The 18226-nt window shown below is 41.0% G+C and overlaps 1 protein-coding gene across 2 annotated transcripts in view; it reads left to right on the top strand.

Moving 5' to 3' along the window:
• Positions 1-18226, top strand: part of CFAP91 (cilia and flagella associated protein 91) — a 587002-nt gene that overhangs the window by 341929 nt on the left and 226847 nt on the right. For both annotated transcript variants that reach the window (XM_085621057.1, XM_085621056.1), the window contains exon 8: positions 1882-2039. In XM_085621057.1, coding sequence (XP_085477183.1) covers positions 1882-2039 — 158 coding nt within the window. The remainder of the gene's footprint in view (positions 1-1881; positions 2040-18226) is intronic.

The raw sequence follows: 18226 nt of genomic DNA, 5'->3' as shown, positions 1-18226 counted from the left end.
GTTTTTCATTCCGATTTATTGACACAATATTTACAAGTTGCAAGACTTATTATTGGCCGCATATTTTTGATCATTTTCAGCAGACGCATTAGCATCTCCTTTATTCACAATCCATTGGTTCATCTCGGTTTATCATCTTTTTCCGTACATTCTCCACGCCCATTGACTTTGCTTTGAACACGCTTTATATTGCTTACTTTTCTGATCCGGCAATTTATAATTATTCCATCACCATAAGGTTGGTTTCCACATCCTTATTTTGACTCTCGCCAGCATCCCGCTTTAGTTTTTCCTCCATCTTTATTATGACGTAATCCATCGTCAGTTGCGTTTCTCTTTCTTTCACGTTTTTCACGTTTTTGCATGTATTTACGCCGAATGTCATATGGTTGAGCACACACAGCTATCACGGACGTGATACACACCACTCTACACCGGAACAGTAAGATTTTTTATCTGTTTGAGTCCGATTCACGTATTTTCTTCTGGTATATTGTCTGTTTAGAGGTGTTACGTTTCGAATGCCTTTTATTTCTCAGTTCGGAGACTGAGCAGTACTGATATACCTGGAACTGTTTCATCGGCTTTGGGGTGAGTTTTGGGGGCTTTGGGGTTGTTGTCATCATACACAAACACTATTTGACCTTTACATTATTGTTTTCATCCGTTACATAAGGATTGCATTGACATTCTTAAGGTACGCTTACTAGTTTCTTTTTCACGCATTCCACGGTGATACATACATACTGCTCTTTTTCTAAAAAGTATCTTTACTTCCAAAGGACAGAGGTACATTTCTCAATACAGGTATGCTTTCTATTGATTGTGTAATTAGCATGTCTTTTAGTACCCTTGTTTCCACTCACAGCGGTGATGTACACGCAGGTTACAGATCATTTTTCACGTCTGCCCATAGTCTTTTCCGTCTTCACCACTCCACGTAGAACTCTCATCACGGTAACTTGTTTTGTTTCCTTCTGATCTTTCTTCTCTCCTTTTTTCACTTCATTACTTTGTTTATGTTTCATGCAACTACCACACGTTTCAAGGCTCATCTAACACCATGCATAAAATGTGTAGGTATGTTCTTCACCTGTTGGGCTATATGACTCTCTTCAAGCATAATTATGGCTAGGTACGATGTATGTATAATTTGAGATACGTTTTAATTTCAGAATTTCAGAGTCCCGAAATGCATCGGGCTTCGCATTAAGACTATAATTATCCATCATTGCAAAGATTGTATTGTCATGCATACAGTTTTACTTGGACTGTAAAATTACAACAGTAATTTCTTTTTTTCTGTTAAATATTCAATATATCACACAAGATGATGTGTTATATACAATTTATCCATGAATAATAATTTGGTCAAGACATAAATACTGAGTGTTTTCATGTTTATATTGGTTTATGTTGTATTGAATGATAAAAGAATTAGAGCAGTCAATTCTAAGTGAACAGTGCTCACTGTAAGACTAGCGGAATTATTTATAACCTCACTGATGATTTGATATTGATTTGACCATCACTTCACTAACATTTCTGAGCCATGGGATCCTAGAGTCAGGTTCTTGCTCATAATGAATCTTTCTATCACTAGTGATATAAACTAGACAGTAAAGAGCACCCCACTTTTATCGCTGATGGGCACAAGAAGAAAAGAAAATCATGCTTTTCTAAACTGATTAGGTTTCACTCTGAACGTGTAGATTGACAAACTCCTGAGAGGCAATTGACTGTTGATATCTTATGGCATAGATATGTAACTGGCATGTGTATTAAAGGATTAAATGGAATGGAATGTTTTATATACTTATAACAGATTTTTTTGTTAATTTTAGTTTTCATACTATTCTTTCTCTTCTTAATTACTGGAAGATTACAGGAGGCGCGATTGGAGGTCTTAAAGAAACTTTTGAAGCAGCGTGAGGATACACAACGGGAAATAGATGTCAAACGCTTGGATGACCGTTGGTGCAAACTTCAGCGAGCAAAGGACGAGCGTGTGAAACAAATTAAGAATGAGCATATTAAAGGTATTTCAGGAGGAACACAAATGCTCATAAGGAGAGCACATATGGGTTAGTAGTTGTAATTAGTTATAGAAGAGCAGAGAAGCAGTCAAGGAAAAGACCAAACAGGAGTCTTGTGTAACTCCAGGAAAGAAGAACTAGACCTTCAACACAGAAGAAAGTGTCCATCAACAATGAAACATCTAAGTGCTAAGAGTAGACACAGATTGCATGCGGAGCTATAAGAGCAAGAGGGGATTAAGTAGATTTAATTGTATTCAAGTTAAATAACGGTGATTAGGGGAGAAGCAGGCATGACCTACCTTTCAGTTAGATGAGGTATTAAAGTGATATAGTTGTCAGAAGTTATGACTGAAAGCAGTAAGATTCAGGTATACAATTGGGAGGGGTCATTAATATGAAATCAGTGATCTGTTGACAGCCTTGCCTTGAGGATTAAGTGACTGGAAAAACTGCCAAGAAGGTTTAATGCTCTGTGAAAAATGATTCGGCCTGATTCGTGAAGCTTTTCCTGTGAGTATTTGTGATTTACTCATAATTCACAAAGCTTTATCTTACTTTTGGAAATACATGAGTAAATCACACCTCGGTCTCTAGTAAAGCACACCTGCTAACAGGGAGTGCTTTATAAATCGGGCTTGGAAATTCGGATGGACTTCACACCCAAGAGAAGATGGTGGGGATTACTCATAAAAAAGGTTTTGTTAATCAGGGCGAATGTCTTTCCAGTTAGTATCCTAAATAGATCATATTACCACTTTAAAAGCATATCTGGTATACCCACATATTAGGTGAGAGGACAAAACTATCCATCTAAGTAAATACAGGAGACAATACTAGATATGCCAGCCTATCCCAGTAGTGGTCTGATTTTAATATCATGTTACTACAGGTGAGTCATTTTCTCTGGGTCTTCTAGTTATGAGTTTATTCATGTGGTGAGAACTGTTGTTTACCACTGGTATCCCAGAGCTTCAGATAATATTGCACTTCATGGCGATGATTAAGTTACTCCCTTTGTACACTATCTCTCCCGGGATAGTCAGACAGGAAGTGAGGGCTTGACTCAAGGACGTATTTCAGGATTTGGAACTGAGAAACAGAATGGCACAAGTAATGCGTTCTGAGAATCCAGTGTCCAATTAATACAATGTTGTTTTAAAAACGTTGACATCCGGGGCAAAGCTGGTCATGCCCACCAGAGAAAACTAGCTTGTAAGGCTATGACGCTGATCCAACCTCATGTGGGTAATCAGAGGCTAGAATACGTCTGTTTAAGGAAAGCTCCAACAGTATGAAGCGTTTGTGACCATGAGGTGCATTCATGAAGTTGGTGGTTGTCCTCAGTGGCAATGAGAACTCAGAGTAGTGCCACTCAGATCCATTCAGAGTTTTAACTGGCACTAACACACCTCCAATGTAGGAGATATAACTTCCATCCCGGTGTAACTTGGTGAGGTTTGTACCTGTGACATGACATAATTGCGCAAACCCTTTGAGGCGGTTACAAACACCAACAGGAAGGTAGTGGGTGGCGAACCAGGGCTGATTGTGAATCGCCTGTCTTGAGTGCTGAGACTATGGCATATAGGAGAGGAAAACAAAAATGTGGGAAAACGCCTATCAATGAACAAGAAATAAAAGTAGCAAGATCCATACAATTCTGAGAGCTTGTGATGCACAATAGTGTTCCTTCTGCTGCTACCCATCCTGCCCTAATTTGCCCGATTCCTATTGAGCTTGGTCTGCTTTATTCTGGTGGAGACTGTGCCCTGAAAATCGTGCTTCCTTCTCATCACCACCGGTGAGTCATCTGTTCATCACAGAATCCAGCCTTCCCTTATTCATGTATTTGGGCTTGGAGTTTGTTTTCCTCATGCTGAAAGGGAAAGAGAATTTTTTTTCTCATTACTCTGGGTGAGCTCAAATCTTGCCTGTATATATGGCTAGGGAGACAACAGTAAGATCCCTTCCCCACACCTTCACCAGTGACCCCTGCAAAAATCTTATACAGTAACTGTTTGTGAAAAAGCTTGCTTATTTGGGGAATGTAGGCAAAAGAGGCAGTTTCCCAAGATCTGTTTGAAGCACCCTTTCAATGTTATCAAATATTGCAGACTTTACCTTATCTGTAGTTGAAAATTGCTTCTACTTCTAACTCAGGGTCACCCTCTCTAAATTTTGTGAGCTAGAGAACTGAACTTTGTCCATCCCGCTGGTTTTACCCTGGAGACATGAAAAACTAGAGGGATTTTCCTCTCATTTGACGAGATGAGTTTTAGTGCACATAACCCTACTCTGTGTTCAATATTGAAGGAACCTGTGAATCGTAGACAGGTCATAGGATAACCCCTTGGAATAACTAGATGTGCTGTGAGCAACCAGGTATTATCTTCAAGTAAAAAGAAGCAAGCTTTTTATGTCTATCCACAAATGTTTTATTACTAACTGTAGTTTATAAAAGACTGCAAATCTTAATGGCTGTATGAAGGGGATATCTTACAAGAAAAAAGATGGTGGCTAGACTCTTGGTTGGTATCGATAAATGCAGTAAAACTGTGAGAACCTCAGGGATGCATGCAAAGGAATTCAGGGCAACTATGCAGAAACACCACAGATATTGTTCAAGTGTGATGAATTCTTTCTCTTTGGTTATCAGTTTGATGATAGTAGATGTAAAACTTAAAACCGGAAGTTCATGGAAGGGGCAGCAATGCATTCCAGTATTTTGAGACAATTCGTGTACTCCAGTCTGGAACAACAATTTCCAGAATTCTATGAAAGCCAACGATTTCCTTTAAAAAGTACTTTGCTAGATCGGTAGGTAGTTTTCCATGGGAACACATTGTGTTCATTTCGAATGATGGTTTCTAACTATCAACATCTCCTTGTGGTTCTGAAAGCAAGGATTTCAATATGAAGTCAGTTCGTGTTAAGGATTGCTTGAATGTGGGCCAATGCACAAGAGTCATACACCTTTTTTGTGGTCTGATTTGGCCTAAGTGCACCTCACACAAGTCTGGATATGTGTTTTCATCACCTGATTCATGGTAGAACACCAAAATAGCAGCTGAACTAAATCCCAAGTTTTCTTTACTCTAGGACTCCTAGCCATCAGAATCATGTACCACCAAGAATTTTATTCTGCATTTCTACATCTGGCTCAAGTATTAGGTTCTGTGAATCAGAAGGATATTGACCATCCTATGATTATTGAGGGATTCAAAACTGCAACATGAATTGACTGAAGACTAATCCATTTGTTCTCCAAAGCTGAAGTAGGCCCATCCTGAATCTGTCTATGTATTGCTTGAATGGTGGGCAAATATTTCATCTTTATCTTTTCCTCAGGTTCAGATTTAGATGGCAAATCAGCTTTCCCCTGTAGTCTTCCACAACCACATGCTACGGTGTAATTAACATGGAAAAGCGGAAAGACCATCCTGATCATTAGCGCATTTCATAGATATGAAAAAACACCGTTTTTTTAATCAATCTATACCTTGCCGCCAGTACTTTAATGCATTTTTAATGGCTAGTGATTCATGGTCATAGATTGTGTAATTCTTCTCTGGGGATGGTAGTGTTTGTGAGTTACAGGCAATTGAATGCATTACATTCATCTCGGCATGCTTTTGAGTATTGAGTCATGATACAGCCTGTATAGCAACAAAGGAAGCATTTTGTTATCCGAAAACAAGCCCATTGCAATGTGAATATCTCAGGATTGGAGGGGTTATAAATGCCTGCTTAGAAAAGAAAACACTTTGTCATGTTCTAATGACTCTGCAAAGGAGTTTCAATTATTTACTAATATGGATCACATTTTGCTAAAAACCCTTAAAATGTTTGTTAAAATTTGAAAATCCTAAAATTGCCAGTGTTGAAATGGCTAGAACCTTTTCAGGATCCATCTGAACTTTGCAATCTGAAATAATGAGTCCATAATAATGGGCTATTGATTATGAATCCCTACAACGCTGAGTTTGCTTTAGTCCACAGGGGGACAGTATTCCTCATCTGTTTTGGTATAAAAATATAGATGATATCGCTGAAGAGAAAGTGGCAAAGGAATCCCCTTTTAAAGATTTTTTTCCCCAAGTATGATTTAAAGACTGCATCCTCCTTCACTGTCAAAGGATAGGTTCCCAAGAGCGCTGTCTCTGCCTAGGGAAGTAAGTTAATTGAACAATCGTACACTCTATGAAGGGGGTAATTCTTCAGCTCACTTCTTGCTGAACCCATTCTGAAATTGCTCATTGCTTAGATAGGATGAACAGTTGTTATTTGACTATTTGAACAACAGAACAAGGGAGAAGTTGATGGATATTCAGCTGAGGTCCAGGACAGTTGTGTTCTTGGCAATATCCTGACAACAGCAACATATAGCCTTCTTTCAAGTGAGTGTAAGAATGACAAATCCTCAACTAAGATGTCTCCAGGACTAATGGGGAACTTTGAGTTAGATGTCATAACAAATACTAGTTACTCCACATCTGCTCCTTCCATTCCCATTACAGATGGCTGGGTTTCCCAATAAATGTCTCCCATGGATGGTCTTCTGCCATCAGTGCCATGGATGGCCTTCACCAATGTCTTTTCTTGTAAAGGTATTTTATTTTAATTGACAATATTAGTACTCAGTGAAACATTCAGAGGCTCCACTGTCCACTAACGCTGTGATAGATATATAAGTCTCACTGGTGCTATAACACTGACCTGTAGATAGAAATGGGGTTTGTTTGTTGTAAACTCTGAATGGTAAAGACGTCCATCTGGGGTTTGAGGGTGTATTTATTTTCCTGTAATGCTAGACAATTTCATACAAAGGGACTCTTCTGTGGACATTGCAGACAAAGGTCTTCTTTCTGTCATCATATTCTTCTCTTCTCTGGTTAATGTCTTCTTCATAGATCCAATTTGCATGGGATAGTCTTAGTTCTTCTCTGTTTAAAGGAATTTAGAACATGCAACCAAAGAAGGATAATGGCGGGTCCATCTTCTTTTAGTTCTTTCATTCTTCTATAAAGAGACCTAAAGATAACAGTGGAACCTTCTCACGTCTTGTCGGTGGAAGTCTTGCTACTGCTTTTTTTGCCGATCGTGACCATCGTATTGCGACCTTGATTGTTCCACCTTATTCGACTTTTTGGAAAATACTTGTTACCTTATATTCAGGTCATCTGGACATAGATTGCAGGTCCAGTAATAATACTTTTACTAATATATACATTCATCATATGAATTTGATGATTCCACCGAGATCTAGACGTGTATTTGACTCCTTGAATATTTGACTGTATTCCTCATCAATAACTAGACGGTGGAGAATTTGGACGCTATACCTATGAGTCGAGAGGTGTAGAATTTAGATTTATTCGTGGCTTACAACTGGACGGCCTCGTAACTCTTGCTTAGTTATTTTGCTGGATGGGAATATGACCTTGGGAACATCATCTCACTTATATCCTCCTTTACTTATGGAGGCATTTTGACTTTCGCATCCAGGGCCCTGAAGAAGTCCTGTACCAGGACGAAACGCGTCGGCTGTGTTGTGTATCTATTTCTATGTAACAAGAAAATGGAATAAAGAGATAAAATGAAGGAATTTTCTTCTTTTTGTCGACTGGATTTGGACTCTATAATTGTTCCTACTGACCTGTTTGTTGTGGTGTGGTGCACCCGTGCTTTTGTTTCAAATTCTTTCATTCTTCTGTTGGTCTTTGATCAAAAGAGTGAGCTCAATCCACCAATGTACAACTAGTTCCAAAGTGCCTTTCAGTTCCTCTTGTTAGTCTGTTATGGAGGCAGCTGCTGACAAAAATTCTGTACAACGAACCTCAGCTCATAGTTGTTGGAAATTATAATTGATTAGGTCTGTAGATTCCTGTTTCAACGTTAGTTATGCTATATGAGCTATTTGTTTGGTTTGTCTTTAATTGTTACTTTTGAAGATTGTTCTATCAAAGTATTGAAAATGTTAAGCAAAGGACTATTACCATTTATTAAAGGTGTAGCCCACATTAAGTCACCCTTGTTAAGGTATGAGGGGAAAAACTAAAGTTTTCCCAGAATCTTGTACAAAGGTTTGTGATGAGCTTAAAAAAATGCAGGTGGCATTGGGCCATGAAAGATTTCAAATTGTGGATCCCATGTGTACTTTTCGGAAAATGCCAATCCTCAGAAAGGCATCAATGGGTGAATGTCAGGGGTTGCTACCCCTGAAGTACTAATATCGGATCTAGCATCTAAGCTACCAGGAGAAGCGGGTGGACTTTACATGCTGTTGGTCTCTCTGACAGGGGTGTAGCTGCACGAGGGTGTTATGGAGTGTTACACTCCCTTAATTAATGTATTTTCTGATAAATAGTTGGGTACAGGTGCTTCCAGATGGGTATGATAAGGTGTTTGTCAGATTTCACCAGGGATTTTTCACATACACATGCAGACAAAAACACACACGCTCTGCCTCTCTGTTATCAAAGTCTTCAAAAATGTTGGGTATTTTACAAAATAGTGTGTTTTCCCTTACTTGGTACACCTACCAATCCTCATTCCTCTCCCCTTACATTTTGTCTTTATCCCCTTTCAGGGTCACTGCTAGTTGTGTAATGTATTATAACATTATATGCCAGCATGATTGTTGAAAAATCAGAAACTCACACCACCCCAAAAAACTGACCAAGCTACACCCCTACTCTTTGAATACTGAATTGAATTAACTTGTTGAGCATGAACAACTGTTCTTTACTGCCTAACTCCAGATCGTCTTGGATCTGGGTGACTCCCTCTGCCATTGCTCTTAGAGTCCGTATCCACGGAGGGAAAATAAGTCAGCTTGATAACTGTCAGAATTGGTAAGGCCTGGTGTGATTGACCTCTGATGTTAATCAACAATTGCATGAAAAGACCAGAGGTTATCATTATGCATATTACTTTTATTGCCACCTCCTTGCAGCACTTCAAAGTATTACATCACTTAACATCTAAACTCTAGAACCTAGAATGTCCAACAATATATAAACCTCATCACAGCAGCCATCTTCCTCTTTTATTTGCTGCTCCTTGCAAGATAAGTATGCTGTTGTGTGTTTCAGTTTGGATGATGATATGAATTAGAGTTAAATTGTAATGAATTAATGTATTTAATTTAATATTATAAATGGTTTGTATAAGGGTTTTAGCGGAATTTAGCTGAATAAGAATGTTGAGTTAAAGGGTTTTAGTTAGGTGTTTGTCCCCAATTTATGGGTATATTGTGGTTCGTTGGACAGGTAAATTCATAGGTACCATTTTAAAAGAGGTTGCAAAGTTAGATTATAAAACAAAAAAGTGAGGACCAATACCGTTATTCAGATGCGCTGCGAGCACGCAAATATTTATCAGCTCGCGGCGTGGTTCAAACGTTCTCTCCAAGCCGCGTTGTTAGGAGTGTCTCGTGGTGTCCCTCAAGGGAACTGGTAGGCTTAGATGCGTCATCACGCATACGTGCATGGGGACGCATCGCGCTATCTTGAGAGGAAGCTAGAGTGCTGACCGATGCTCTGTGGATTGGCACAGGCATCAGGTGGTGTCAGTTTAAACTGCCATTTTTGGGGATATGGACAAGGATAAGGTGGATAAGGAAAAGAAAGGAGAAGGGTTTAATTAAGGATCCACAGAGTGGGGACATGTTTAGTCCAGAGTTAATAAGGCACACAAGGAGCGCAGACTGTTTGCCATTGCCGCACGTTGCAGAGTTTGTAACGCTATGGATAAGAAGACCATTAGAAAAAGAGGCCAGAGCAGTCATGAGAGCAGAATGTTCACGACCTGTAGTTGAGGGTAAATGTTGCATGACTCCAGATCTTGACCCTGATTTATAAGTTTTTTATTTAAAATGGGGCGTGACCCTAGGAAAGGTCTGGCGAGAGCACTCAAACAGTGTCAGGATAGATTGTTGGATGTTTTGGGGCCTTTGGCTAGAATTCTAGACATGGCGGAAGAGGCAAAAATGAAGGGTGTGCAAGTGGACAATGACCTGTTAAGAGGATTAGCTCAAAGGCCTGTTTGTTTGCTAGGTAATGCAAACACTGCATTGTCTTCAGAGAGGCGCAAAGCTATCCTGATGAGGATGAGTCCAAAGTTGGGGGACTTTACGAGAAAGGAACCAACAGAGGACCCTAAAGGATATCTATTTGGAGAAGGTTTGGTGAAAGTTGTATGGATGTATGTGTCTACTTTCACCAGTCTGGATAAGGCACAAACATCCTTGAAAAGAGTCTTCGGTAGAGGTGTTTTTGACCAGGCAGGGGCAAGGGCCCGTTTCCCTGTCCTGTCTTTCTCAAGGGCTCAGTACCAATCAAATGGGCGAGCTGCTTTCAGGGTTTTCCAGTCTGCGACTGGATTTTATCCCCAAAGAGGAAGAGCGGGCAGGATGGGTCAAGCAAGGGGTCGAGCGCAGTTTGCACAAGAATCCCAGGGTAAGTATAAAGACTGTTTTTGGTCCTTCTCTTAGCGTGGTGGGGGAAGGTTGAGATGGTTTGTGGAAAATTAAGAGAAAATAACAAAGGACAGTTGGGTTATGTTGGGTTATTCACACTGTGAAAGGTTATGTGGTGGAGTTAAAGGTAATGCCAAGTCAACTGAAGGAGCCTAGTCAATTGGTTTTCAAAAAAGAACTACAAGAAATAGTAGGGGTAGAGGTTTTGGAGATGTTGCAGAAAGGGCCATAGAAAAGGTGGCAGAGGAAGATCTAGGTTTTGTAAGCACAATTTCTTTTTGTGGAAAAGATAGGTGAAAAGATAGAGGTCGGTGATAAATTTGAGAAGGTTAAATCAATATGTGGTTTACTGGCATTTGGAGATGAAGGGTATCCATCTTTTGAGGGATATCCTGCAAGCAGACGATTGGTTGGTGAAGTTAGATCTGAAAGATGCTTACTTCACTATTCCGATAGCGGAAGTAAGTCGCAAGTTTCTTCAGTTCAGATGGATGGGACAGCTGTATCAGTTTACGTCCCTTCCATTTGGTCTGGCTTCAGCACCCTGGTGTTTCACAAAGGTGTTGAGGCCTGTGGCAAAGTTTCTCAGAGAAAGAGGAGTGCCGATGATTATGTATTTAGACAACATCTTGATAATGTCTCAGTGTAAGGAAGAGTTGAGGAGGCAGTTACTACTGACTATTCATCTATTGGAAGGTTTGGGATTTATAATGAACAGAGAGAAGTTCGTTTTAGTCCCAAGTCAGTGTTTGGAGTTTTTAGGTTTTGTGGTAAACACTGTGGAGAAGACTTTGAGTTTGCCAGAGAAAAAGGTGAAGAAAATAAGATCAGAAGTGAAAGGGTTGCTGAGAAAGGAAAGAGTCATCATAAGATCTTTGGGATGAGTGATTGGTTTGGTTTCCTCCTCTATTCAGGCTGTGTTTCCAGGGCCACCTCATGACAGAGCTTTGCAGAGAGTGAAGGCAGAGGATGATTGAGGTTTTGTAAGTACAATTTTTTTAGTGGAAAAGAAAGGGAAAGGATGGATGCCGGTGATAAATTTGAGAAGGTTAAATCAATATGTGGTTTACAGGCATTTCGAGATGGAGGGTATCCATCTTTTGAGGGATAATCTGCAAGCAGACAGTTGGTTGGTGAAGTTAGATCTGAAAGATGCTTACTTCACTATTCCGATAGCGGAAGTAAGTCGCAAGTTTCTTCAGTTCAGATGGATGGGACCGCTGTATCAGTTTACGTCCCTTCCATTTGGTCTGGCTTCAGCACCCTGGTCTTTCACAAGGTGTTGAGGCCTGTGGCAAAGTTTCTCAGAGAAAGAGGAGTGCCGATGATTATGTATTTAGATGACATCTTGATAATGTCTCAGTGTCAGGAAGAGTTGAGGAGGCAGTTACTACTGCCTATTCATCTATTGGAAGGTTTGGGATTTATAGTGAACAGAGAGAAGTACATTTTAGTCTCAAGTCAGTGTTTGGAGTCTTTAGGTTTTGTGGTAAACACTGTGGAGAAGGCTTTGAGTTTTCCAGGGAAAAAGGTGAAGAAAATAAGATCAGAAGTGAAAGGGTTGCTGAGAAAGGAAAGAGTCATCCTAAAATCTTTGGCAAGAGTGATTGGTTTGCTTTCCTCCTCTATTCAGGCTGTGTTTCCAGGGCCACTTCATTACAGAGCTTTGCAGAGAGTGATGGCAGAGGCTCTCAGGAAGGGTTTCTGGTATGCAGATCAGGTCGTTATTTCTGCAGAGGCTCAAGAGGAGTTAGTTTGGTGGTTGAAGAATCTGGAGGCATGGAATGGCCGAGCAATTTTTGGGATATGCCCAGATTTTGTGTTGGAGACTGATGCGAGCTTCTTTGGCTGGGGAGCATGTTTGGAGAATCAGGAGAGAGGTGGAAAATGGTCCTTGGAGGAGAGGTCGGAGTATATAAATGGTTTGGAAATGAGGGCAGGTCTTTATGCCTTGAGGAATTATGGGGAAAAATGGAGGCGTTTCCATTTTTTTTAAAAAAATGGACAATATTACAGCGGTACGATACATAAATCGCTTAGGTGGAAGCAGGTCGAGAAATCTGACTCAATGGTCCTAGGAGATTTGGAGTTTTTGTTTGGAAGAGAAAATTGGTTTGCAAGCAGAGTATTTGCCTGGTCAGAGCAATGTTATAGCAGACTGGAATTCGAGATATCTCAGAGACAGCAGCGATTGGAAGCTGAATGTTCTTTACTTCAGAAGAATTTTACAGGTTTGGGGTCCTCTGGAGGTGGATCTTTTTGCATCAAGGTTGACTTTCCAGTTGCGACGTTATTACAGTTGTTGGCCGGATCCATTGGCAGAGGAGGTGGATGCATTCCAGCAGGATTGAGGAAAGTTCTGGCAAATGCTTTTCCCCCATTCACATTGATTCAGAGGGTGTTGTTGATGGTTAGGAGGCAGAGATGTCAACTGGTGTTGGTGACGCGGTTTTGGGCTGGACAGGCATGGTTTCCAGGTCTTTTGGAGATGGCAATAAAAGAACCTTTTTTTATTCCGAATACAGAAGGCGTGCTTGTCGGGAAGGAAGGAGTTTTTCATCCTTTGGTTGTAGAAGGGTCTCTGAGCCTTCTTGTTCGGAGGATTTCAGGAGAGGAGAACAGTTCGGAGATCTTTCGGAGCAGGCTCAGGAGTTGCTCGGGGAATCTTGGGCACCAGGAACAAGAAAGAGATATTTGGGAGCATGGAGGAAATGGGTTGATTGGTGCTTGGAAAGGAGTTTGGATCCCGTGGAGGCATCTGCCATAGAATTCTCTAATTGTTTATCTTCTTTGTTTGAAAAGGGTCTGAGTTACAGGTCAATCAATTGTTATTGGTCTGCAGTTGCTGCAGGACATAGTTTAGTAGGTGATTGTTCAATTGGTAGAGAACCGTTGGTTTGCAGGTGATGAAAGGCGTAAAGTTGAGGAGACCCCCTAAACCAAAATATGGTGGTTTGTGGGATGTTAATAAGCTTTTGAGTTTGTTTGAAGGTTGGCCAGATAATAGGTATTTGAGTCTAAAACAGTTATCTGGAAAGCTAGCAAGTCTTTTGTGTCTTATTTCTCTCAGGAGTGTTTCTGATGTAAGAGCATTGGATATTTGTAACACGTGTTTTAATCCAGACGGGGTGATTTTTACAATTACAAAGAGGACAAAATGCATGTCATCTACTTTTTATCCTAGATTTGAGGAGCATCCTAAGTTGTGTGTGGTTAGATGCTTGAGAGAGTATGAGGGTTAAGTTGAGTGAATTCAGAAAGCATGGGGATGATCAGCTGTTGATTTCTTATGTGAGACCCTTCAGGCGGGTATATATTGCTACTATTGCTAGATGGGTGAGATTTTGTATGTTTGAAGCAGGTGTGAGTCTGAAGGAATATGGTGCACATTCAGTGAGGGGTGCAATGGCAAGTAAGGTTTTCTTGTCTGGTGGTCGTTTGGAGGAAATTTAGTGTGCAGAAGATTGGTCAAATGCTGATGTGTTTGCAAAGTTTTATTTGAGACCTATGGGTCATGTTCCGTCTGCGGTTTTATCACAGCTTTGAACATGCATAATGATAGCCTTGTCATCAAATGTTGATTCTCCAAGGTTGTGTAGAGAGAATCTGGATTTCATTAAAGACGCGGAGGCTAGCATTATACCTCCCATCCTCCAGTTTTAATTATAGGAGGGGGTGTGGAGTGGTTGTAATTTACAATTTTAATTTAGATTTTTCATGGGTTTGTTAGCAGGAAGAATGGTTTATTTATGGAATTTTGTGTTTTTTCAGATGTTCAGTAAAGGAGGAATTGAAGATGTTTGTGTTCATGAGAAGGAGTTGATGTTTGCATCCGGAGCAGCTTAAAAGAGGAAGATGGCTGCTGTGATGGGATTTATATATTGTTGGACATTCTGAGTTCTAGAGTTTAGATGCTAGGTGATGTAATACTTTGAAGTGCTGCAAGGAGGTGGCAATAAAAGTAATGCTAGCCTCAGCATATTTAATGAAATCCAGATTCTCTCTACACAACCTTGGAGAATCTACATTCTTCATATGGAGCATATTGATGAACGAGAAGAATATGACCACCCGCTACTTAATTCGACATTGGGAAAACTAGATAAGGGAGAAGAAAAAGAGAAACTGCAGCAAATGTCATCTGAATCTTTGGATGGAAACTTGCCATCTACTTGTACCAAACATGTAGGAGGAGGATAAAAAAAAACGAGTGGTTATGCATACTACTCTCTTCGATGATAGTACAAAAACTAGAATGATTCCCTGCTGCATGTGCAGTCCATGGAGTACTTATCATAATGGTACAGTCCATTGAAATGTGTCCGTGAGTACTTCTGGTCTTATGATGAGCGGCCCCCACTAATGGCCTATCAGGGGCTACCTTTTTTCCTGGAAATCCACTGGTGAACCAAAATGGGCAGTTTCATGCCTGCATTGCAGCTTCTGATGTGCATGAAAGGTGTGAAAATGTATGAGAACAGAGGGAAAAACATAGCATGATAAGCTTACTTTGAGAGGCGCTAAAAAGCGTCTTGTCATTTTATGAGTTAAGGAACTTCTCCTACACTTGATGGACTGTATGGACGGTTACCTCACAGAATCTGTGGGTTTTTTTCCAACTGTTGTGAGTAGGATCTCACAGCACATGTGAGGTTTCACATTCCTGTTTTTTTACTACAAATTGATAGCAAAAATGTGCTTTTTAATTTTAACTCAACGTCATTAACATCATTCTGTTGAGTGAAGTGATTTGTTGCTATTTTCTGCAGTGGAATTTTCACCCTAGAAAAGCCTTCTATTTTTGAGCCCTTCCCCCTTTGTAGGAGGAAAAATGTTGTTTCTGACTCCATATATACAAAAGAGATCAGCACCCACTATGTATAATTTTTTACAAATATGATCTGTTCTGATCAAACAAAATTAATAAATTGCAACACTGGTTTTGAACACTATTCAATTAGCAGGGTTTACTTCTGGATTTCCCAGGTTCATTAAAGTTGCTTCAGACATGTTGTGTGTTTAAAATTCTTTATTGATGGTATACAAAAATATTCTCATCAACGTAGCCAGCGCGTTTCGTTTCCATTCGCAAGACTTCTTCAGGGCTTTGTCCTTTTAGAGAAGTGTTTCACACAACATCTGCTTATATTGATTTGTTCAGAAAGATCCTTGATTATTGTAATAGAGGTCTTTGTTTTGAGATGGGAAAGTTCAGTACCAGAGAATTTACATTTTTTTAGCCCATGTCGGCATTTGAATCAAATCAGTAATATTCAGTGTATGTGCACCACCTCTGGGTTTAAAGTCCAACCAAAACTCCAACCTGTCTCATACTCCGTCAAAAACTGACATCTGCAAACAAACATCCAAAAGGACTTTGATAGACCAGGAGGGCATCAGAATTAGAGGAATGATGTAGGACATGAGAGTGGAGGAAGAAAGGAAGAAAAGGCTGAAGAAGTCATCTTCTCACTCTTCATCTGAAAAACAGACTGCTTGTGAAAATGGACTCCAACAGAGGAAATTCCAGAGATAAAAGCTCTTCAGGAAAACATTGACAACATAATTCTTGACGTTGTTCGAGGCCAGCATCTAAGGTATTGTCATAAATGTCGAGAGCATCAGCTCTGATCTTTTCTCTGTCTAAGGTAGGTTTGACATTGATTTCTCACGACATCATGGAGAATGCACCAAACCCCGGCAGCCTGAAAGCCCTTCACTGTCAATGGCAAAGACTATCCACCATCCGTTGACAAAGGCTACTCATGTGCAAGTCAACAAAACCTCTGAGGATTTTGACTCTTAACCTCTTCGCTGCGGCGCAAATTCCGCCGCAGCGCTGCCGCAGTGCTGGACATTCCAGTCGTGGGCGTGGTCATGACATCACCCGGCCGTCGTCCGCACACGCCCATCATGTCTCATGACGGCCGGGAGACGTCATGAGCATGGAAGAGGCTAAACTGACTTTGATAGCCACATTGGTAGAATTCCAATAACTGACATTGAACATAGATCATCGATCAATGTTGCACCTCTAAGTGTCGGAAATAAAACACAATTGGACCCGTAAAAGTTTTCATCATTATCGATGTTGAAAAGACTAAGAATTCCACTATCACTTAAAGTGTCATTATCTATGATGACTACTACATTGATTACATCTTTGGCCTCAACATTACCATTACATTCTCCAAGACTGGTATGACCTTATCCAGTTCGGCTGGGTCTGAACTGGGGTGGCGAAGTGAGCTAAAGAACGATGATGGATTCATCCCAGATCTAATATTGACTGGGAGTGAGTGTCTAAAACATGTTAGCGCTCTGTTCATCATCCCCTTGTATTTGCTTTGTTCACCATAGGTTGGAAGGGTATGCCCAGATGTGAGTCCCTTGCTCACTTTGCCACTGGATTCAAGCTGATGAGGGGTGTTACCCCAAAACCGGTTCCAGGATGCTTGTTTCCTGTCCAGGGAAAGCCTGCCTTGGCGGTTGAGGCTGTGCTGTTACCACGAGGAACAGGGTCAAGACTGATTTGCATATGGCTGGGTGTGAACTGGGGTGGGGAAGTGAGCTAAAGAACAATGATGAATTCAACCCAGATCTAATATTGACTGGGGCTGAGTGTCTGAAAAGTTTCAGCGCTCCATCCATCATCTTCTTGTGTTTGCTTTGCTTGTCCTAAGTTGGCCGGGTATGCCCAGACATGGGTGCCTCGCTCACTGCCACTGGATTCAAGCTATCCTGGCTGATGAGGGCTGTTACCCCATAACCGGTCTCAGGATGCTTGTTTCCGGTCCAGGGAAGTCCTGGCTTGGAAGTTCTGATTGGACTGTTCCCATGAGGAACAGGGTCAAGACTGATTTTCATATAGTTGGGTCTGAAATGGGGTAGCGAAGTGAGCTAAAGAACGATGATGGATTCAACCCAGATCTAATATTGACTGGGAGTGAGTGTCTGAAAGTTTCAGCGCTTCGTCCATCATCTGCTTGTGTTTGCTTTGTTCACCCCTGGTACCTAGGGCATTGAGATTGAAGAGGGTCCGATAGGGCAGCAGCACGAATTGTGCCACCCTAGGAACCCCTCACCAAGAGCATTTACACTGCCATTGCAGGCTGCTTGTCTTGGTGCAGACAAAACCAAAGAGTCGACAAGGCACATATCATTGTGTGCCAGACCTACAGACACTGCATGAGCTATAGGTAAGACATCACTACAGCAGGTCTTAGAGCCCTTAGGTAGGGTGCAGTATACCCCATGTGTGAACATATCTGCATGAGTAGATATGACCCTATAATATCTAAGTCCATTCTTGGAGATTGTGTGCAGGGATGCCTTAGAGAGTACATGGGCTGGACACTCATCATTACGAGTTCCACAGCTCCATGATGGCTTCACTGTACCTTCAGATGTTTGGTATCAAACATCCCGCCTTAATAAACCCGCACTGATGGCAGTGCTGGATTTATTAATAAATGCACACAGAGGGCACCTTAAAGGTGCCCCCTGAAAATCTACTAACTACTAGTGAGTTACTGACTGGTTCTGGCCTGCCTGCCACAACTAGGCATGGCTCTGGCCTCCTGGTGTAAGAACTTTCACTCTCAGAGACCAGGAACAATGCTTGCTCTGAGCGTTGGTGTTAACACCTCCTCCAAGCATGACTTGCCGTCTAGGGCAGAAAGCCTCAAAGGCCATGCCACCTTTGAGA

This window comes from Triturus cristatus, chromosome 8 (genome assembly GCF_964204655.1).
Source record: "Triturus cristatus chromosome 8, aTriCri1.1, whole genome shotgun sequence".
NCBI lineage: Eukaryota > Metazoa > Chordata > Amphibia > Caudata > Salamandridae > Triturus > Triturus cristatus.
The sequence above is the reverse complement of the archived record's forward strand: the minus strand, read 5'-3'. Positions and strand labels throughout refer to the sequence as shown.